This window comes from Coptis chinensis, chromosome 1 (assembly GCF_015680905.1).
Source record: "Coptis chinensis isolate HL-2020 chromosome 1, ASM1568090v1, whole genome shotgun sequence".
NCBI classification, from domain to species: domain Eukaryota; kingdom Viridiplantae; phylum Streptophyta; class Magnoliopsida; order Ranunculales; family Ranunculaceae; genus Coptis; species Coptis chinensis.
In genome coordinates, this window is record NC_141456.1 from 30,387,385 (window position 1) to 30,411,386 (window position 24,002).

Below are 24,002 nucleotides of genomic sequence, written 5' to 3' on the forward strand. Positions count from 1 at the left end.
AGACCTACAAGCTTGTTTATTCAACCTTTTCCACTCTGCTTCTGACATTGCCTCAAATTTTTCTTCCAAGACTTCATCCAAATTTTCTTTTGCCAGAACATTTAAAACCTCATACTGCCACATGCCGAAATTGTTCTTATCATTGAACTTTTCGACATTAAATCTTCTTGCACTAACCGTCCTCGTTTTCGAATTAGAAGAAGTTATAACATTAGGAGTCTCATCATCACTAAGATTTGTCATCCTCACAATTTTCATATACCACAAACACCAATAACCAAAGAAACACCCTCTTGAGAATTTCTTCAAACACTACCAATGCGGAAACAACCAATGAAACTAAAAAAAATTGATTTCCCAAACTTCCACTATGGATAACCACCAACTATCCCAGGGTAGAACATTTGGCTCTAATACCAATTTGTTGTGCCCCAAAAACTATGAAACACACTAATCCAATGCAACGGAAGGGAACAACCAATATCAAATGTGATAGAAGCAACAACCTACAACTATGGTATATGAAATCAACTAAATAACTCCTAAACAAGTAGTAAATAATATAAAATACTCACCAAAATAGCAAACCAATCAACCAAATAAGAGAGACGGAGATTTACGTGGTTTCACTTGCGCCTAATCCACAACCAAAGAGAAACTCTAATTGTGTAGACAACTGCCAATGAATTTGGACATTAACAAAGCTCTCAAGAGAGACACCAAATCCCAAACCCTAGCAACCAATTTTGTCTCACTTTCTCATTTCTAAACCCTAACTTTGTTTATATATTGTAGCTGAAATTTCAGTGAGATTTGAAATTTCGATATATTTCGGTAAATGGATACCAAAATGTCATATTTCATCCAACACTGAGATACTGAAAAATCCAACTAGTCAGGTTGTTTTTCTCAAATTCCGTAACAAGATACCGAATGAGCTTCACTTGCTCGGTAACTAGATGCCATATCGAATTCACCTTTTCGGTAACAAGATGTCATCTCCAACACCTAACATTAACAAATGCAAGCAATTGGTTCATTACAACATGATCACTTCTGCTCATCTCTCGAAAGCTACAAATCACTCATCTGCAAGAGATTTCTTTGTTAACAATGCTGGGAACATTGTCAATAGACCTAGAACCATGGACCAAAATATCACCGATATATTTAATATATCGCCAATATATATCGGTATTTTAGTACACCAATATCGATATTTTCGATATATATCCACCGAATATAGAACTCTTTTTTCCCTTATATATATCGGAATTTCCAATATAAAACTTTATATCGCTGAGATAATCGATATGTCCGATATTTACGATATATATCATTTGACTTTTTGACCATTTTTTAATATAAATTCGATATTTCCAATATATTTCCGATATATTCTTGATATTTTTTATATTTTAAATAGTTTGGACTGGTTACAAAAAAAAATGAACATATCTAATATATATCGGTTTTTGGGTACACTGATATATTAACCGATATCGATATTTTGGCCCTTGCCTAGAACTGCTCGAACCACTAAATAATGCACTTGGGTCCCTCCTAAGCCTTATATCATCAAATTAAACACGGACGGTGCTGCGTTTGGAAATCCTGGCCCTACTGGCATTCGCATAACTTATAAAGATAGCTCGGGTATATTCAAATTGGTACTATGCAAAAATATTGGTAGCGGTACTAACTTTAGAGCAGAACTAGCCATGCAGCCCGACCTGTGGCCGGGCCTGTTATTCTTAAACCCATCATGTCTGAGCCTATATTTAAGGGAAGCACTTGGAAGTTTAACATATCCATATCCAATAAGTAATCCATATCCATATCTATTAACTAATACATATCTATATCTATTAACTAATACATATCCATATCCATATCCAATAACTAATACATATCAATTAACTAATCCATTGTTTTTTAGAATTTGTTTTTTTTTATCCCATGCGTACATTTGAAATAATGAAATAATGCGTAGCTTTGTTTTTTGTTTTAGCATAACACATGAAAGGACAATTTTAATTTATATTAAATTAGAGAGCATGCCAAATTCAGGGTTAGTTTGGTAAGAAGGCAAATAATTATTTTTCAAATAGGGACTATTTTAAAAACTTTGCTGATGTGGCTCACTATGAGCATCTTGGGAGAAACGGATATTAATATAGGTAGGAAATTCAGGGTTAGTTTGGTAAGAAGGCAAATAATTATTTTTCAAATAGGGACTATTTTAAAAACTTTGCTGATGTGGCTCACTATGAGCATCTTGGGAGAAACGGATATTAATATAGGTAGGATGTAAAACAATTTTAGAGAGTACCGAGCTTGCTATTCAAAGGGGATGGTTGTAGATAATATGGATCGAGGCTGACTCTACTTCCACAATCAAAGCCTTTATTGGTGATGGACAACTCCCATGGGACTTACAACCTCGATGGAGAGTTTGCCTGAGTAAGTTACAGTACGTCAGAATCACCTCCACTTGGAGGGAGAGCAATGTCGCTGTTGATTTAGTTGCTAAAGTTGGTACAACTCTCCAACTTAATGAGAGTCAAGTGTTTAAAGGGAAGCCAACCATGGCTGCTAAGATGGGAGGCTCCCTATGAGGTCTTTTTAAGATTTTCTTGATTGTAATTACGTTGGCATTAGACTATCACTTTATGTGATGTTCTTGTGTCCATTTAGTTTTGAACTGAACAAACATGCATGTATGATCTGTTCACACAACTTTTGTAACTCTTTGTGAATTTTAATATACTATTCCTCTTACCCAGCAAAATAAATAAATTAGCACAACATTTTTTTTTTGGTAAAGAGCACAACCCAGTGGTCTCTTTACACACATACATTTTAGTTGCTATTTCATTGACTAGTAAGAGCCTTCCAGGCCAGAGAAGACATACGCATGAAATGTAACACACTAGCACTAGCAAAACATGCATGTTCATTTTAATTACTGTAAATTGTGAATATGATTCAGCTTTTTTTTAGTGTATTTTATATCTTTATTTTCACGCTCTCTAGTGCTGCAAACCCCAAAGATGGCCAAATTTCTTGGGTGCACAATCAAATCTTTATATTGAAATTTAACTCTTTAATAAGGATCGTTCTTTGTTGCTTCTTGCTTATATATTGTTAATTTAGACTTTATATCATACATTCCTTAAGCCTATAATTTCCAAAGATCACAAATTTCTTGGGAATACAATCAAATCCTTACCTTTGACACAGTTATTTTTATAATGGAAGTCACAATCCACATTATTGCTTAGTACGTACTCTGTACTTGAGCTGAGCAACTTTTCTTTTTTAGTTCAGAAAAATGATACAAACAACAATCTACAAACAATTTGCTGATACTACCTTGAAATTACATACATGTAAAACAGTGTACTATATGAATAAATTGACACATTTTTTACAGTCCATTACAAATTTACAATAATGTTTAGAGTTCGTCTCCCGCTCTATTGTCATATGTCGACGAAATTTGGGTTGATATTTCATTCCTGGATAATATAGTTTTCCTCCATGGCTCCTGCGAAGATAATCTCCCCCCCCCCTTTGAGGAGCAAATACCCTACATTTGATTGCTGCAGGTGCATGTTGGAGCTTTGGTTCATAATCAATCATCGATTGGTGGCTATCTGAATTCTGAAGTCAATATTCCCCTATCTTTCCTTAACTCCTTAAAACAGCATACATGTATGTCCACGTTCATGCACGTTTTTCTTGCACTAGAAATGCCTATCTATCAAAACCACTATGAAATATATAAACATGCTAAATTGCTAATCAGCTCCTAAAAAGTTATCCAATAATAAGTGGAAAAGGGTATCGAGGTCGAGGATAAGTAATGCTGCAAGACTTGACACCCACTTATTCACGGCAGGACCCACAAGATTAACATCCTTCCAGGTGATTGATGTATCCTCACATTCCTCAGCTGGTTTCTCAAATCTCAATATTCTCCAATGACTTAAGAACAAACTTATAACTGGTTCGTCCATTACTGACCAATCATTACTTGTTCAACAATTCATGTACCTATCTATTCAATGAAATGGATTCCATTGCTTTGGTGCCAACCTTTGGGTGGCTAAATTCATACATCGATCGCTATCTTTCAGCTGAAAGCCTGAGATAAGGACATGAGGTTGGAAGTTTCGGGGTGGCGGCCGGGTTTTTAGTCCATATACCATAAACTGGTATTGTTCAACTACAGTCTACACTCTACAGCATCAAAGCTTAACACATAATCACTGGCCAGTGGCCACTAAGCTACGAGTCTACGACCGGCAGTCCATCATCAATGGGAATGTAGAGGAAGCCCGCTGAAGATATAGTTGTGATTTTTAGAGTAACCTTTTGAGAAAGGCCTCCAATATATAGGCCCACGTATTCAACAGCCATTTCATTGGGCTAGTAACCACTTCGAAAATGGCTGTAGAATTAGTCATTTTCTGTATAGTTCAATCTTTAGCAAATGTACACGGAACACCAAATTTGTGAAACAGAGGAGGTGCACCGAGACTTCAGTCGGTCAAGTTGATGGATAGATTTGAGATTTTGAGTTTATAGATCGCATAGTACATCATCACTTCTATAGTTTTATCGTATCAGAATTTAATCCAATGCGTTCTCTAGTAGTTCTAACAAGATCAAAACCAACGTACCAAAACTTGTTTTTCTCCACAAAAGCCAACCAACAAACTACCACCAACAACTCAAATATCATTTCTCACTACTTATCGCTTCTTAACTTATCACCAAACCAAACTCATCTACGTCATCTCCATGCACGTTTACTTAGAACCTCACTTTATAACAACGTTATTCTTAGTTCTAAGCTCATTATAATGTACTCCAAACACAATTCTCTATTACCTTACTCTTACTCCGTCTTCCTTCACATGCCCAAGAGAAACATTTACTCTTGGAACAATATCATTGGTGTGTTTTCGCGCTCTTGTTACCCTGAAAGATCTGTTGTTTTGTTTCTTCAAATGTGCGGCTCGGTTAGTAAACCCGATGTTTACACTCTTCCTTTAGTCTTAAGAGCTTGTGCTAGCACTGGTATGGTTTACCGAGGCATGTCAGTGCATGGGTTGTGTGTTAAATGGGGATTTGAGAAGAACTTGTTTGTTGCTTCGGCATTGATTTTTTTTTATGTTACTACAGGGAGGATTTACGAAGCGAAAAGAGTGTTTGATGGGATGGCTGAAAGAGACACGGTCCTTTGGGCGGCGATGTTTGCTGGATATGCACAACATGGGGAGCCATTGTTGAGTTTAGAAGTCTATAGGAACATGGTTTGTGAAGGGGTTGAATTAAATGGTGTTGTTATGGTGAACTTGTTGTTGGTATGTAGTCAATTGAGGTGGTTGAGGCATGGGAAGAGTGTTCATGGATGGTGTGTTAGGAGATCTTTGGTATCAGAATTGAGTTTGGGAAATGCTCTTGTCAACATGTATGTAAAATGTAGTGCAATAGTTAATGCGTATTGTATGTTTAGTGTAATGCCGGATAGGGATGTGATTTCTTGGAGCACATTGATAGCAGGCTACGCATTAATTGGGAGTGTGAATGTTGCTTTGGAGCTCTTTGACCAGATGCTTATAGATGGAATCAAGCCGAATGGCGTGACCTTCCTTGGTGTTTTATCTGCTTGTGCACAAACAGGGATGGTGGATAGAGCTCGAGAATATTTTGATATGATGAAGGATTATAGGGTGGTGGCTGGGTTGAAGAACTATGCCAGCTTGGTTGATTGTTTAGGAAAGGCAGGACTGATTGCGGAAGCAGAGAGGTTTGTCAAAGAAATGCCAATGGAGCCTGATGCTGCTGTCTTGGGGGCCTTATTGGGGGGCTGTCGGATTCATGGTAACATTGAAGTTGGGGAAAGAGTAGCAAACAAACTGCTTAAATTGGAGCCAGATGAGGGTGGATACTATATGCTCTTGGCTAACATGTATGCAGATTCGGGTAGGTATAATGATGCAGAAAAGGTGAGGGATTTCATGAAACAAAGGAGTGCTAGCAAGGTTCCAGGTTGTAGCCAGATTTAGTAAGATGGTTTGTTCGCTGTGCCAAAAAGAATGAACTCATATGAACTCATATTGAGTTTCGAGATTGAAAGAAACGATACTCTCTTCCTATTAAATGAGAATAGCTATGGGCAGCCGAAGAGATGTAACTTGCAGTGAGGGTGGTTGGCAACTTGGCATTGTGCTAAAATATTTAAGACAGGCTATTATCTTATCCAATGCAATATCTCAGGTCAAAAGCTGAAGACAATCAAGAAGATCTTTGTAGAAGAATTGGTTGTATCTAAAATTTCTTATGTAAAAGAGAAAGTTGTGGTTCGGTAGAGGCCGCGTTTACTTTTCCATAATAGGGAATAGTGATGTTTTCTCAACGTGATGTATACAATGGATCTGTGATGAAAGGGATCATTTTTCTTTTCCTCATTATTGATTACTCCGTTACAACTGAAAACATTCTTACATTTCTTACAGACAAAATAAATTACAGATAATGTGCCTCTTCTCTTAACAATGAATATCATACAGTGGCCTATTTGCCACATACCTCTACAAGCACTGCTAGGCAGGAGATCAATAGTGCTCAACTGTTTCAGATTAAAGGCATTGCCCTAGTCATCCAGATCACTGGAAATTAGGCAGGTACTGGACTCAAACTGGAAGGGAGTTTTATATTTCCAGCATACTTCCTTGCCCATAAGTCGTAATGTATGATGTCCTCAAGGCTTGGCTGGGTGACCAACTCTGCTTGATGCTTTTCACATGTAAGTTCTACAACCTTGAAGATATCCAGGTACTCGATTCTGCAAACAGAGGCGTACATTAATAAACTGAGGAACTCAAGAGGCAAGCTATCAACCATACTTAAACATGAGGAAGACTGCTAGTTTATCCAATAGCAGATGAACTTTAATTGAATTAACTTGGTTGAACCAAACAACCAAGTTAAATGACCTTCCATAAAAGACCATAATTGATCTATGATGATATGAATGTACATAAGCAACTATAAAGATTTATGATTTCACTTTGGGTTCCCAGGATCCCTAAGCAAATGACAAGCAACGCATTGCCAAGATGAAAATGAATCTCTGAGATACAACAAATTGTCAGACGAAAAGTAAAACTTACTTTTCATCGATAAACATCTCCACAGCCTTCTCATTAGCTGCACTTAGAACTCCAGTCATCGTGCCTCCAGCCCTTCCAGCAGCATAGGCAAGATCCATGGACGGGTATTTTACATTGTCTGGAGCTTTAAATGTTAAAGAACCTAACCTGCATCACCAGAAAAAATATGACTTATGGTTTTTAAGAATGAGCTTCTGATATTGAAGGCTTAATAGGATAATGTGGAAGGTAGTTTGAGGTGAAGGTTGCCAAAGTGTTCTTTAATAATCCTTATGTGATCAAGAGAGGGTTGTTTAGTTTTGATACTCATTGTCATAGGCAAGACATCATATATGATCTGCAAATTTAGCATCTCCAGTTTTCACCTTCTGTTTTGCCTTAGCTAATGAGATCTATCTCTCTTATAATTTCCCTTAGAATTACGGAATCCATTTTCTAAATTTCCTCTTTACGACTAAAAACTTATTAATCTGCAATAATTCTATATTTAAAGGTCCAAAAAGCAACAAGTGCATATAATACATAGTGAACTAAACCTCTGAAGACTCGGGTTAATGTCAATGAGTATAACTCCCGCATTGAATGGGGAATAAGAGTGACTGATTGTGTTGTAAGTTACAGAGGAGATTAGCATTGTGCAGTCTTTTCCTCACCCAAAGGTTAAACCTTTACCATCATCTAAAGAAACACAGGATATTGCGATTTTATGATTTAAGGGATTTTTTTTTTATATCTTTCTTTCAGAATCACAGATCACATGTAATGTACAAACAAATAGCAAAAAACAGAGAAAAAATGACTTACTTGCAAAGATCAAGACGAGGCCAAGTGATCTCAGAGCAATAAATTCTGTCAGGCCATGATAAAGTGTAAAGAATGGGCAAGCGCATATCAGGCCAACCCAACTGAGCGATAACTGATGAATCCTGCGATGAATTAGGGAGAGAGAAAACTAAGTTTCTGAAAGTTGCTAAAAAAACAATTAAACATATATCCTTTCCAAATTCCACAAGATACTTAAAAAAATAATAGTAATAGTAACATAAAAGTAGCCAACGGAACGAAATGAAAGAAAAGTGTCAAACCTGAGTTTCAATCATGGAATGTATGATTGATTGTGGATGAATCACAATCTCGATATCATCATATTCAGCTCCAAACAAATAGTGGGCCTCAATGACTTCTAGCCCCTGTGAAGCAAATGTGAGGACTTAGAACAGTTGATACAAATGAACAAAATCATGTGGGCACTTGAACTTGAAACTTAGAAGACAAGAATGAAAAACAGAACGCGCCTTGTTGAACAGGGTAGCAGAGTCCACTGTTATCTTTTTCCCCATATTCCAGTTAGGATGCTTCAAAGCATCAGCAACTTTCACATCTTTCAATTTTTCAACAGGCCAATCTCTGCAAGAGGCAACAAACAGAGTTCAATGTTATTAGATAGATTAAGGAAGTATGTTGGCCCTTATCTAATCTTAACAATGAATCGAGACTGTCGGTCTTTTTTGTTGAGCTTAGAGAGAACCTAAGTCACATTTTAAACAAGTGTAAGTGGGATTACGAGTTTGCACCTGAATGCCCCTCCCGATGCTGTCAAAATTACCCGACGAAGTGCACCCTCTGGCAATCCTTGAATACACTGTAAGAGATAATTCCATGAGATTCTAAATTCAACACTATTGAGCAAGAGACAGTGCTTCAACTTTCAAATGAGCATGCATTGCTCCAGAAAACAAATCGTACAAAACTTAAAGCTATCTGGATAAAATTACACATCGTTAACTTTCTGAGGTAAAATTATACATTGTCGACAATATGGTATTATGGTTATATACCTGGAAAATAGCAGAATGTTCTGAATCAGCGGGAAGTATTTTTACGTTATGCTTGCGAGCAAGAGGAAGTACGAAAGGTCCCCCAGCAATGAGAGTTTCTTTATTTGCAAGTGCTATGTCTTTTCCTGCTTCTATGGCAGCTACAGTCGGCTAAGACAAGATGGAAAAGATAATCTGGTTACAGATGATAAATATTTTGCAAAATTTTATGCATCAATGCCGTGTTACAGATTACAAATCGTACTCCATACCATTAGATATGTTAGACATGTAAGGTCAACCAGACTCCTAATGGATTAACGTTAACAGAATTTCTATTTGTTCGTCAAAGCATGCAAAATCCCATTATAAATTATTACAGTAAAGATTTTTAAAATTCTTGATCTTACCTTCAAACCAGCACACCCTACTATTCCTGTGACTACTGTAACAGCATCAGGGTGGCGAGCAACCTGATAATCATTATGAAATAACTTGTGAGACAAAGAACTCCATCATATAAAAGAAAACCAAAAGACTAAAGAAAATGAGTCTAACCTCCACAACACCTTGCTCTCCAGGGATGATCTCCGGCTTGTAATCGGCATCAGCCAAAGCTTCTTTAAGTTCATTTAGTAACGACTCATTTCTAACAGCTACCAGTTGAGGCCTAAAGGTTTTCACCTGTTCATAGATAATTACTAATAAGCATCTAAGTATTCAAAGTCAACCTAAGTGCTGCTGAGATATTAAACAGATTTCTAGCTTCACCAGCTTTGTGTATGCTTTTTGTCACATTGAACTTGAACACACCTGCTCAGCAAGAAGAGTGACATTCGAACCAGCTGCTAGTGCAACAACCCTGAACTTATCTGGATTCTCTGCAACTATGTCCAATGTCTGCAAAATACCAGATCATGGGACTCAATGAACATATGAAGAAGTAACAGATACCCAAAATTTGTTAACCAACTCAAACTTAACAGAATATATCAAAGGGAACAAAATAGGTTTATGCAAGCTCCTAAACGAACCTATTCAAGCAAGTTGGCGTTGCTTAAATCATCAATTGTTCTTCTACTTTATAGACACTGTACCTGAGTTCCAATGGAGCCAGTAGACCCAACGATAGAGATAGGTTTGGGACCATCCAAAACCTTACGCCCTTGCTCAGCAACAGCTCGTCCTGGCCAGGCAGGGAGGAGGCGATTGAACAGAACAACGAGCTCTCCTGGCAAAGGATTTTCCATTATCTCTTCGCTTCAAAACAACCCCTCCTGAAAATCCAACTTTAAAATCAATTCACAATACAAACAAGTATATATAAGACAATAAACATTTATTTCCATTGGACTAATTGACAATATCATTAGTGAAACCAAAACCAAATATCACAAGACAAAAACTACCTTAATTTACATTTAAAATCTCTCTAACTCAACTACATACTCAACCATCTGTCATTCCACATTTTACTACTAAATTAATTGAAATATCAATAGTCAACTACAGATCCATTAATTGCAAACGTTGACAATTCAAAACATACTCAAACCAGTTAACAAAAGCTATCCAAACACCCAACAAATGAAGTTGAACTGAGTTGAACCTTTTAGACTACACACCTTACAATCACCCAAGAATCAAGAAAAATAAGCTTTAAGCTAGCTTTTGACTAGTACCAATAAAAAGGAAGAACCAGAACAGAATCTACGTAGAAAAAAAAACAGAAGAAGAGGAAGCGCCACCTTTAAGCTTATAAAGGTCAGGTTTGGCTGCATCCAAGAAACCAATTTCTCCAGGCGTACTAGTACTAAATTTTAGACTAGCCATTGAGAGAAAGAAAAAAAGAGAGAGAGAGAGAGAGAAAGAAAATGAGAGGTTTTTGAGTTTTGGTGAGGCACGAAAGTGATATAAAAATATGGGAGAAAATGAGAAGAAGAGGAAGATAAGACGAGAAGGAATCAACCAAGGCAATGGACTGAGTGGTACGATTTTTATGCTCTCCCTCCAATTTATGGTAACTTGATTTGGCAAAATAATTATTTTTCTATTCGTATATGTTGAGGTGTTTTGTAATTTTTTGTTTGTTTAATTTGCAGGATTAAGATTTGGGTGGTTAGTCAATGGGACAAAAGCGCTTACACTATTTACCGCCATATTCTTGGATTTCTAGTGGTCGATATATCGATAGTGTGTTACATGTTTATATGTTGACGTGCAAAATGTGTTTAGTGCTTATTAGTTCAAGTAAATTATGATGCTGCGTAGTTTTTAGTTTTTAAACTATGGGGGCATGGGTTGACTTTATATATTGATAGTTGATCTCATAAAATTTGGTGTTGGATGCTATCTCATCTCATCTAAAGGTGTTCTAATTAAAATTGTATTTTAAGTTCTTCCACTAGATGAGCCAATTAGAATTATCCTCCAAGTAGGACTGTCAATGGGTTTTGATAACCCGATAACCAATCCAAATCAAATCGATAAAAAACGGTTTGGGTTGGGATAATTTGATTTATTTTCTACCGAACCAAATCGATAAGATATTGGTTTGGTTTCGGGTTTGCTCTCCACCGAACCGATAAGATGATATTTTAGTAATATTTATGATTAATTTTGTATATGTTTATCAATTATGTGATTGAAATTAATTGATTTAATTTAATATTTAATTGATTTTATAGTTTTTGGTTCGGGTTCGGTTTGCAATATTTCTTATCGGTTTGGTTCGGTTTTGAATTCTCAATTTTCTTATCGGTTCGATTTGGTTTCGGGTTCCTAACTTTCTTATCAGTTGGGTTCGGATTTTTCAAAACCCGACCCAAACCAATCCATTGACGGTCCTACCCAAGTCTCCCTCTTCCTAAATACACACAAAAAAATTCCGTCAACCCAATTTGACTTTTTTTTATTTTTTATTTAGAAGAAAGACCCTAATTTGGTATGTATGGAGGAAATCTTAATTGGCTCATCTAGTGGGGGTAATATGGATAATATTGGTTAACCCTTCAAGTTATCGAGAACAATAGACAAAGGAGTTCAATTTGGATGGTAATGACTAATGACCCAAATACCCAATAGTTGAAATTTTAGAAATACTCTCGATCCATGCACATTACTAAATTTTAAGTTTGTTTTTAGCTTTCACTGCTCAGATTGTCTGTATTGCATGGGATAAAAGTCAGAAGATCATCTCTGCACCTTCAACAGTTAAGATGCATAATTGGACATTGGCACCGGGGTGGGCCGTGGTTGTGTTCGTGTGAAGCTAGCGATCTTAACTTACTGTGCAGCAATAGAGATGAGGCTTAAGTATGAACAGATCAACAGAACATCTTGTTGTGCCAGTGACACGTCTGAATAGAGATCTGAAACATCATATCCAATGGTGAGTTTTGTTCACCAGCTACTATACCTTTGAATGCATGTTGTCCTTAGCGCAATAATGGAATTGTGGTAGATGGAAGAGGAAAAGAAATCATTTTTGTCAACAAGACGTGGTTAGATACAAGAGTAGGGACCCGTTGTATGAAATCACCCAAGTATGCATTGCAATGTGGGTTTGTTTAGTGACACATGCTTTTTAGAAAGAAGTTAACTAAAATTGATTGAAACAAATACCTAAAAATGTTTTTGCTGCCATTCATTGAAATCACATTGTCTTTTATCAAACCCGACACCTAAAAATTTTTGATTGAAATTTGTTTTTTTTACTTTTACAGAACTTCATTTATCCTTCCCCCTTTTTTTCGTTCTTATTTGATTTTTGTGAGAACTGAGAAGCCAAAGGGCGCAGTTACACACTTACACCTGGTAATTTTTTTAAATCTTTTATCTTTTCTTACATTTTTTTTTCCGATAATACTTATCTTTTCTTACATGATAATGAAAGAAAACTCATAGACTAATTCAATTCGCAGAAGACTCACATTCGTGTGATTAGATAATTAAAAGAAAGATGCCACGAGGTTTGATCTTTGTGCGTGTTCATGGCACCTTCAAACACGCCATTAATTAGCTAAGTAGTGGAGTCCATTTTTTTTTAACTTTCGAAGTGCCGATTCCATACTTAAAATATTGTGGTCGTGGCGCGATAATTTGCCAACCCCATACTCATAGGCTAATTGACTCTAATAAAAAAAACAAAAAACAAATGATACACGATTTTCATCCATCAAGATGTTTATCTGATTTTGCGCTTCAAAATAGATTATATTGTACTGACATTCCCAGTCTCTACACAACTAATTATCATACGTGATTTTGTGGAAGCGATAGGATTATTTGAAGGACGCGCCAGGTTAAAATTAAAATATGCAAGTGAATCCATTTGCCTCGTAATTTATTTTATTTTTTTTGCTTTTCTTCTTCTGATTAATTTTGAGAACAGAAATTCTTTTAGTGTTCGGCCATTAAACAGACCAAACAACAAATCAAATGGAGAAAGTTACGTGAAATTACAAAAGGAAAAATAAAATAAGAAATGGAAAGCTACTTGCTGTCCCACTTTCCCTCATGTATACGAGTATATCCCACCTCTAATATATTTTCAGAACGTAGTTTGCCGAAACGATCTGTCCATTTTTTATGCCAACACGAAAAAGGGCCAAGCACTATCTCCGAAATAAAAATTAAACTCAGGGAAGTAGAGATTTTGTTTCATTTAATTTTTTTTTTTATTTTTTTTTTCTGATAAAATTGGGTGAATTTGTTTATTCTAGCTAGCAGAGGGTGTCTGTTCAAGCGACCTCTTCCATCATAGACTATTGACCAGTCAATTACTGAGATCTGAAAGCCAGTAAAGATTCTGCAAACGTAATCTATGGTTAGTCAATGGGTGGGGTCAAAGACATATTTGGCTGTTGGATGTTCTTGAGATTAGTGGCTATTAAAATAAAAAAATACTTTGACTCGCGCTAACTTGATGAAATTTATATTGAATCTTGAATACACTTATTAAGTCAAATCATGCAACTCTCATTTGGTTTATTGCAGGAATTTGACAATTTCTTAGTGTGACCAGGTAATTTGTTCATGGGACAAGAATTCTTTCTGTAATGGTTCACAATTTCAAATCAAATTAAAATCACATTATTCAAACCACACGAAACTGGCCAAAGACTTATTCTTAGGACTGGTTATGCGAATGGGATCATAAGTGCTTATTTCAAGCAGTCAAATTCAATTGAATGCAAGCTAGCTAGCGAGAAGTATAGCAGAGCCTCACTTATACTTCCACAAGCGTCCACTTTGCCTGGCCTGGTCATGCATATAATGGACCAAAATATCGCCGATATATCCGATATATCGCCAATATATATCAGTATTTTGGTACACCGATATCGATATTTTCGATATATATCTACCGAATATAGAATCTTTTTTTTCCGATATATATCGGAATTTCCGATATAAAACTTTATATCGCCGATATCATCGATATATCCGATATTTACGATATATATCGGTTGACTTTTTGACCATTTTTTAATATAAATCCGATATTTTCAATATATTTCCGATATTTCCGATATTATATTTCCGATATTTTAAATAATTTGGACTGGTCACCAAAAAAATAAATATATCCGATATATATCGGTTTTTGGGTACACCAATATATTCATCGATATCGATATTTTGGGCCTTGATGCATATGACTCATGAGTCATGACAGAATATTTAATTTGGGTGTGGAAATAAAGCTTTCGTGCGAATGTCATCTTATTTGGTGCCTTAGAACATCTTTAGAAGTGATATCAACCTAGCACCAAACACCAAATTTTCAACTCAGGAGAGTTACATGTTGGTGAAAACACAAAAAAAACACCAAACCAAACACCAAATCTGCCAATATTTGGTTCCAGATTTGGTGCTATATCAAATCATCTACGCGGTTTTGCCAACACCGCATGGGCTTAGGCTGCTAAATGGGTTTCTATGGCACGGTTTTGGCAAAACCGCGTGCTCTCAATGACAACAACGGGCAAAAAATGGCTATATCTTTCTACCCTATAAATTGAAACACTCACACCATAGTTTTACACTCACTTCTTTTCTCTACTATCTACTCTATACTTTTTACTCTTTACTCTTTACTCTCTACTCTCTACTCTCTACTCTTAAAACAACAATGACTAGTCAAGAACCAAAATCAAAATCTAGAGGGGCTTCATGGATACAAGAAGAAGATGTTGTTCTCACCAATAGTTGGCTACAAGTTAGTCAAGATGGTGTAGTAGGAAATGAGCAAAAGTCGAACGATTTTTGGGCTAGGATTCTAAATGCATTTCATGCAAATCTAGGAAGAATGACCGAACGCAACTTGACGGGCATGAAACACCGTTGGACTCTCATTCAAGCTAATATCAACAAGTTTCATGCTATTCTTTATAAGATTCAAGCATCTCCTTCAAGTGGCTATAATGGCAATATGATGGTAAATATTTATTTTTTATTTTTTATTTTGATTCACAAATACATCTTTCAATTCTAATTTAGTTTTTGCTTAATTGGTAGGTTGAGAAAGCAATAAGTGCATATGTGATGCATAATGGGGTTTGGAAGTAGATGCAATGCTATAATATGGTGAAAGACTCACCCAAATGGAAGAGGCTACAGTTGAGAAATAATTTGCATCTCACCAAAAAGTCGAAGCCAAACAGTGGGGAAGGAGGTTCATTAGTTCCAATATCAACTGCGACAACTCAACCAATGGATTATGATCCACACCAAGTTCATGGGCTTGAGGATAGGCCTCTTCGAAAGAAAGAAGACAAGGAAAGAAGGCAAAAAGAGACAGAAGAAGGTGATTCTAAATTGGAGGAATTCGCTAAGAAACTTGATGATTTTCTGGTGGAACTTTCTAAAACCATCAAAGAAAGCTATGAATTGGAAGCTCAAAGACAATTGAAGAAAGATGAGATGGAATTCGAAAAACTTCAATTAAAGAAAAATTTGGATTGGAAGCTCCAAATCCAAAAATAAAAACATCAATTGAAGAAAGATGCGCTCCGAGTTCGAGAAAATGAAAATGATGCTAAAATACTAGGAATGAAATTAGAAGGATTATCCGAAGACGAGCGCGAAATTTGGCAACTCAAAAGGGCAGAAATTTTACAAAAAAAAGAATCGACTTGGCAATATCACTGGTAGTAGTCAAAGTAGTCCATAGTTTAAATTTGAGTTTGTATGTCTTTTAATTTGAGTATTTTAATTTGTCTTTTAATTAATGACGTACTTTAATTTGAGTTTGTATTTTGATTTTAATTAGAATGTACTTTAATTGAATATTTTCTTTTAATTTGAGTTAAGTTACCTTAATTTAAAGTTGATACTTTTTATCATTCTAAAAAAAATTCGGCAGAGTCTACTTTGTATTTTCAAAATTCTCATATACACAAATCCTTTCATAAAACCACAAATACATAGAAATAAACTTGGAACACAAATACATAGAAATTGAAACGATAAATAAACACAAAGTCCAAATGAAGTGCAAATAGAAATAGAAATCAAGTCTGACCATGAAGCCCACACCTACTCTACAAATGCTCGACCAAGTCATTCTTCAATCTATCATGAACAATTTTTGAACGAACCCTCTCGACGCCAGATGCCCAACGAGATAGAACAAATTGGCGTTAATCTTCAGATGCACCTTCTCTACTTGGTATTTCAAAATCAGGAATATACTGCGGGATATTCGTTTCACGTTCATCTTCCACAATCATATTGTGTAAAATGATGCAAGCCCTCATAACAGTAGCCATGTTCTCCAAATACCATAACCTGCACGGATTCGCTAAAATAGTCCAACGCGACTGTAATATACCAAACGCCCGCTCTATGTCTTTTATAGCAGCTTCTTGCTTCTTTGCAAAATGTTTGTATTGTGCAATAGTTGGTTTAATAATCGTTTGAATCAAGGTGACATAATTAGGATAAATACCGTCAGCCAAGTAATAGCCCATATCATAATGATGGCCATTCACAATGTAGTTATAAGGAATAGCTTCATCATTGACTATATCATCAAATATTGGTGAGCGGTCAAGCACATTAAGATCATTGTGAGAACCCGCAATTCCAAAAAAAGCATGCCAAATCCATGCGTCACGATCGGCAACTGCCTCCAAAATCACTATTGGTTTATGCTTATGGCCAGTGTGAGACCCTTGCTACGCGGATTGACAATTCTTCCATTGCCAGTGCATGCAATCAATGCTTCCTAGCATTCCAGGCCATCCACGTTCCTCAGACTCTTTAAGCAAACGTTGAATATCTGCAGCATTTGGCTTGCGCAAGTATTCACCTCCAAAAATTTTAATAATTCATCACAGAAATAGCGCATGCATTCATGAACAGTTGGCTCAGCAACATGTAACATATCATCTACTAGATCATTGCAAATCCCATAAGCAAGCATTCGTATAGCAGCAATTACTTTTATTTTTGGGTTAATCCCAAACTTACCCGCACTATTAACTTTTTGTTGAAAATATGGTACATTATGATTAAGATGATTGAAAATACAAGTAAATAATGACTGACCCATACAAAAACGGAAGTCGGGTAGTCCTAAATATAGGATTTGCGCCGAAGTAGTTAGCATTTACACGAGCCAGTGTTGTCTCGTACTGATGATTCTTACATTTTCTTCCTTTCTTCAAACCACCATGTGGTCTATAAGAAGACTCTGCTTCTTATTGACGCAATAAACTCAGACGATGTCGAACCAAAGGTAGAGCAATAGCCACTAATTTACGAGTTTTAACTGCAGTGTTATCATTTGAAGAGCTCGAGCTCGAGCTCGATGAAAAATCAAAAGAAGATGAATCAGAAGAAGATGAATGATCTATTGAAAAATAGTCAAGAGTTTTGGTAGTGTTTTTTTTTTTTTGCTCAAGGAGATGAGTTTAGATGAGAGGGAACATGAAAAATGAAGAGAAACCTCGCATGACCAAGAGGGTTAAATGGTTATAGCACACGATTTCTGGAAAACTGCGCGGTTTTGGCAAAACCGCGTGGGCTTGGGCATGTCAGATGGGCTCCTATGGCGCGGTTTTGGGAAAACCGTGTGGGCTATATGGCGCTGTTTATCCAAAACCGCATAGTTTGATGTCAAAAATTTGATGTTGCTCCTAAAGTTGCTTGGTGTTTTTTTGGTTCAAAATTTTGGTGTTTTTTTGGTAGCTCTCCTAAAGATGCTCTTACACAGCTACAAAGCCACAATGGGTGACTAATTGTCCTAACCTAATAACCTTGAAGGCCAATGACTCCTAAATTATCTCCTAGTCTCATATTCGGTCTATAGTATACTCATCTATGGTTAAGCTGGAACAACGCCGGGCTTTTGTGAGCTAATACTTTGAAAATGAAGGGTAATTTCTCAATTAGACCATGATAATGTCAATTCCTTCTCAATTAGACCACGTCCACACATTTTGACTTTTCAAAGGTTTTTTTGACTGTTTTGCCCTTGGTTGTATTTTGGGACATAACCGACGTGGAACTGTAATACTCTCTGGCCTACCTGGTACACGCAATCTCTGGTTGTACTTGGTGATTGTGACTGACCACAACGAATTAGCCGTTCGATTACCTTAGTGATACGTGTCGCCGACATTATTTAGATAAAAATATAAATGAAATAGTCGAAGCTAAGTTGGATATATTATGTAGCAATTGTTATAACTAATATCAGCAACATTATTTATACCCATTACTTATTTTCGTTTAACAAAAATGGGAATAGTACCCTAACATGAACCTCGATATTTGGTCCAACCTTCAAAAGTTTAGACAAGTATCCACTTTTGTTTAAGGTTTTCTCGGTTTTTTCTTCCTCCCTCCTATTTGAAATGGAGGAGAACATCACACATTCACATAAAAAAGGTAGGTTTTGTTTTAACTTACCCTTTAAAAACTTATCTATCTCGTCTTGGATGTTGGGTTGTAGAGTTTGGTTTGTTGTGTTTTGTTTCAATGTAGTGTTGAGGTTCTATCATTATTTTCAAGTAAATATTATAGCTTTCAATGCTCGGGTTTCCCTGTTGATTCTTTCGTTGTTGTTAAAGTTTTTATAGAATATTATTGTCATAAAAGTGTAACAGTATTAAATGCGATAACTTTTATATTTTATTCAATGTGAGAACTCTTACAGGTGCTTCTTTCGATGTTCTTATTCATTATGATGGTGAGATAAAAATAGACAAACATGGGGTGATGAAGTATGTCAGAGGTGAGGTGAAATTGAGAGTGTGTGATATCGACATTTTTTATGAAAGATTCATTAGTCTTATGGAAGCTGTAAGTTCGAGTAGGTGGCCGAGTTTCTCTTTGCGGTACCTGATGAACAAGTGCCCTTGTCGAATCGACGAACAAACTGACTATGGCAACATGATTACGAGACAGAAGAAGAACCTGACCAAAGTTATGCTAGTTTGGGTTATCAAGGAAGCGTGTGTTGTAACACCACCTTCTCAAGGACCACGAAGAGCTACAACATCTACTCCTGGTGCACCGAGTATGAAAAAGAAAAAAGTAGCTATTCAGTTGTTTAAAGAACAGATCCCTACAAGTGTTTCCCAAAGAGAAGCCATGAATGAAAATATTTCATATGAATAGAAAGAGATTCCTACAGGCCATTCTCCACGAAAACAAACTTTTTTGAAAGAAAATATGTTAGCTCGTACGAAAACCTGTGCCAAACCATTACAGCTTGTGGACGAAGCAATAGGTTCGTAATTCTATTTGTTTATATTGTATTTAGTGATAATAAATGACATGCTTGCTGATAGTTATGAACTGAATATTCTTTTGACCATGTTATGCTTACCAGATAATCCCCTTGAGCAACAGACAAGTGGTGTTCATCAAGTGGAACATGATGAGATTCATGAAGTTGCTGAACCTCATAGCTTGTCGACATTCAAAAAGATCATGGCAGGTGAGAGTTAGACCACATGTGCTTAAGGAACTTAACATATTGCTGATAATGGTATGTGTACTTACTGAGTATTGGTTGAAACTTGAAACATAGATTTTTGGCCTGAGGAAGTGTTAACTGAAGTGGGAAGTTCACCAGAAACCTTTTCAGATAGAATAGAAGTAACTATACTTCCTGATTTGTTTGAAGGTACATGGTTTCTATGTTTCAAGTATCATATAGTCTTGTTGTTGATATATTCTTCACTAATATATTGCAGCAAAATCCAATGCGGACTTTGGTGAAATTGGTGTTGGAGATCTTGATCAACCTGATTATGATGACTTTGATAGCCAAAATCCGTATGGAGATGCAATTGGGTCGTTCCTTACGAATATAGATGTTAAAATACTACATGATGTTGAAATAGAAGAAGAAGATGTTCAAATAGAAGAAGAAGATGTGGTAGTATTGGATGGACTTGTTGATGACACTCACTCCTTTTGTGTGTGTAGACGGTATATGGATGATGTAGATAAATGATGGTCGTTGAACAAAAAGAAGCGTATCAAAACCTAATTATCCCTCAATAAGTAAAGGATGAGTAGGGTATCGTTCCACTTTTAAGTGTATGTTTATATGAAGGACAAGACTGGAAATGGGGTTTGAGGGATTAAAAACTATGATTATAGATATAGTAGATTCTAATGCTAAACTAAACTAAACTAACTAAACTTATACTAAAGCTAAGAATTGGAAATATGGAGAGAATATGAGAGAGATAGATTCAAGAGATTCAAATCCACCAATGCTTTTGATTCAATGACTTTTTGCTTCATGTTGTTCTCCAAGTAGACTACTGATCGGGCAATCGAAATGAAAGTGTCGATGCCTTTTTGGGTGAAACATCGTTAAACAATTAACTCTACTTAAAGTTGTTCCTATGTTCATATTACTAGTATCTTCTTTCCTTTTATGTGAGCTTGGACAGCTATTCAATGAATCACCATCTAAGGCAAACACAAGGAATACTTCTCTTACTCTAAAACACTACACAATTAGAAGAAAAGTAGAGAATAATAGTATAATATTCAATTACAATAAATAAAACTCTATTCTAACATTATATTCAATTGCAATAAATAAAAGCATGTTACTAGCAAATATTCAATTGCAATAAATAAAACCCTAAACTAGCATGATATTCAATTGTAATAAATAAAAACCTTAATCTATACTTTCCATCCCCCTGTGTGGCAATGGAACTAATAACTAAAAACATAAAGAACTAACCCGATTGAAGAACATCATGAACCAGAAGAATCATTAAACCTTAAGCACCGGCTTCATCTCCTCCCTTGAAGGAGAAGATTAGCCTTCCATATAGAAGGAAGAACACGAAGAACGAGAAGAAGAAGAGTTGAAGAACATAATATTAGAAAGATTAATTTATTAAGACTCAGTTAGTTAAAACCGATCTTTTATTATTAATCTCTCTCTGCCTCAAGTTCTGGAGACAAGAATATAAGTGAATTGGCAAATTACATGAGGCACTTAGGTCCTCTATTTATAGGGGTTACAATGAACTCTAAAAGCATTCCAAACCGTCATTTGTTTCCTAATACAAATAGACTTCTTTTAGAGTCCAACTTCGTCTTCAAAACTGAGAAGGAATTGGCTACAGTGTTGATTCATGCGTCTGGACGCCCTATTCATGCGTCCCAGACTTAATCAATGCATCTGGACGCTCGATCCATGCGTCCCAGACTTGATCAATGCGTCTGGACGTTCGATCCATGTGTCCCAGACGCGTAATCCTATTTTGTCTATTCTGCTCTATCCTTTTATCCTCTTTTGCGGGCTTTGGTCCAAGCAACGAATCCTTTGGCCTTGGGCTTCCAAATAGGCTTTAAAATAGGTCCAAGTCGCATCTTTAATAGCTTCAATTCCTTGGCCTTCTCCATGATTGTCCACGGGCTTCCCATGTGAACCTTAATGCTCCAAATTGCTCTATTTTATCCATTTTTCTCTAATATTCTACAAAACTCTCTTTCTCACCTGTAGAATCTTAAAATATAACTTACAAACACTATTAATCCACTAAGATGACTAAACAAGAGGCATAATCGAGGGTTAAATTGCACTTTTTGAGCACATATCACAACTCCCAACTAGCCTTTTGCTAGTCTCTTAGCAAATAAGATAAAAATAGATAAGTGATCAAAATCACATCCTAATAACAAAAATAAAATCCTAACTCACTTTCGCAGGCATCGCGATTGTATTTACCATATGCAACAAGGCTTTAAACCTTTAAGTTCCCCAAAAAGGACGAAGTTATAGTCTCGTGAGGGGTTTTCAAAGTGATATACCCACAAAATCAATCAATAGCATGTTCAAGAATAATAGTATTTTTCAGAGAGAGAAATTCCTTACCCACTTAGTGCTTACTCCAATAGGCGGTCTCCATTGCTAACTACATTCTTTGCAAAACTCATAGATTATGATGGGAGATAGTAAAAATTGATAAAATTCTCAATCAAGGCTTATGTGTGTACTTAGTCAATCTCCTATACTCTCCTATCCAAGAAATGGAATCCCTAGTTTACCATAGGTAGATAATCTCGACTTTCAATCCTCACCGGTCATACTCTCAACAAAGAATCTCTCAGAAGATGGTCTACTATTTTACCTCATGTATGTGGGGAAAAGAATAATGCATACGAACATCCCACATACTACCTTGTAAAACAGACTTCTGAATGAAAGTAGTCTCATGGAAAGAATGTCAATCACATATGAAGTGTCGGGTCCTTCACTTTAGCATCCTCTCACCTATTCTAGACTTTGTACCATACTGTAGTGATAAGTCATGGGTTGTAACTTGGCTTGGGTATTGGTTTATGAAGGAAAGGTAAAAAGGATTCTAAGGTTGTTTCTGAAAAATACTAAGGGTTTTGCTTTCATTCTTTGGAAGATTTCTTTAAATTTTGTATTGCAGAGAAAATTCGTCATTTGTCTTAGCTTTTCCATCCATTCTGTTCAATTTTTTTTTTTTTTTTTTTTTTTTTTTTTTTTTTTTTTAGCTCAGTGGTATATCCTTGATTAATACTGGATATACTTGTTTTCCACTAGCTTCTTTCACTTAGAACAGAATGATGGTCTTTATTGTATCTCTCTGGTATTTCCTTGTAATCTTCTTTTTGTGCTCTTTCTTCCTCTTTGTGTCCCTCGTATTCTCAGAAATATATGGGTATGGCTGATAAAGATTTTGGCTATACTCCTTGTCTGGAGTTGGGTAAAGGGTAGAGGGTTTTATGAAAGAAAATGGCTTATTGTAAGGCGCAAAAAGGTTTAACATGATGGTCCTACTAGGTGGGATAAAAATTTGAATGGGTTATTTACTTGGCTTATCAGTATGATACTCTGTTTCGAATAGACTACAAGACCTAATGGCTATCTCCCCAGTTGATGTGACTTCTTGATTAACCAAATCAACAAATAATGAGACTATATTACAACGACATAAAGAACTGACGGATTTTTCGTAAGAACTCTCCAAAGAATGGGTATAAAGCTCAAGTCTCACGGGCTAAGTCTAAAAATTCTACTTCTAGTTTACTAGGGGTTTAAATCTCTCTTCTAGCAAAAGTACACAAACCCGACCAAAGTCTTATGGTGGTGCCTTGATAAAGAATTATATCAATAAGAACTATGTCTGAGCATAATAAATAGTCTAAGCGGTAATGAAATCAATAATATCAACTATCTATCAAACTCAACACTAAGCAGTATAGAATATATATCCCAGACTCATCATTAAAATTCATGCTACTGATATAGAAACAAAAATATTTTTGTTTTTGAAAACTAATTTTCGAAATTCATTTCTCAAGTACTTCTTAAGTACACCCTCCCCCTACTTATGCATGCATTGACCTCAATGTATAAAGAAGTAAATGAAATGGATGAGAAAAATGTAGGATATTACCATTGATGCCGAATATCAGAATTAGTTCAAGAAACAAATTTTTAGGTCTTTTTACGTCAGATCCCCAAGACGTA

The 24,002-nt window shown here is 36.0% G+C and overlaps 2 protein-coding genes across 2 annotated transcripts; one reads left to right on the forward strand and one right to left on the reverse strand.

Annotated features, from left to right (window-relative positions):
- Window positions 1-4,900: 4,900 nt before the first annotated feature.
- Window positions 4,901-6,482, forward strand: LOC147523403 (Pentatricopeptide repeat (PPR) superfamily protein). Its single transcript, XM_086598451.1, has 2 exons — window positions 4,901-5,030; window positions 5,194-6,482. The coding sequence occupies exon 2, from the start codon at window positions 5,229-5,231 to the stop codon at window positions 6,078-6,080; it is 852 nt and encodes a 283-aa protein (XP_086454577.1). The 5' UTR covers window positions 4,901-5,030; window positions 5,194-5,228; the 3' UTR covers window positions 6,081-6,482.
- On the reverse strand, window positions 6,451-11,039 carry DXR (1-deoxy-D-xylulose 5-phosphate reductoisomerase). Its single transcript, XM_086598457.1, is given in 13 exon segments — window positions 6,451-6,859; window positions 7,188-7,334; window positions 7,992-8,113; window positions 8,273-8,377; window positions 8,483-8,594; window positions 8,762-8,829; window positions 9,026-9,175; window positions 9,415-9,477; window positions 9,563-9,688; window positions 9,818-9,904; window positions 10,102-10,203; window positions 10,205-10,281; window positions 10,753-11,039. Coding segments are annotated over 13 exon segments (1,413 nt in total). The 5' UTR covers window positions 10,838-11,039; the 3' UTR covers window positions 6,451-6,690.
- Window positions 11,040-24,002: the final 12,963 nt, after the last annotated feature.

What these genes read in the sequence shown, in the direction of transcription:
- LOC147523403 (XM_086598451.1), top strand. Translation starts at nt 5,229, where the DNA reads ATGGCTGAAAGAGACACGGTCCTTTGGGCGGCGATGTTTGCTGGATAT.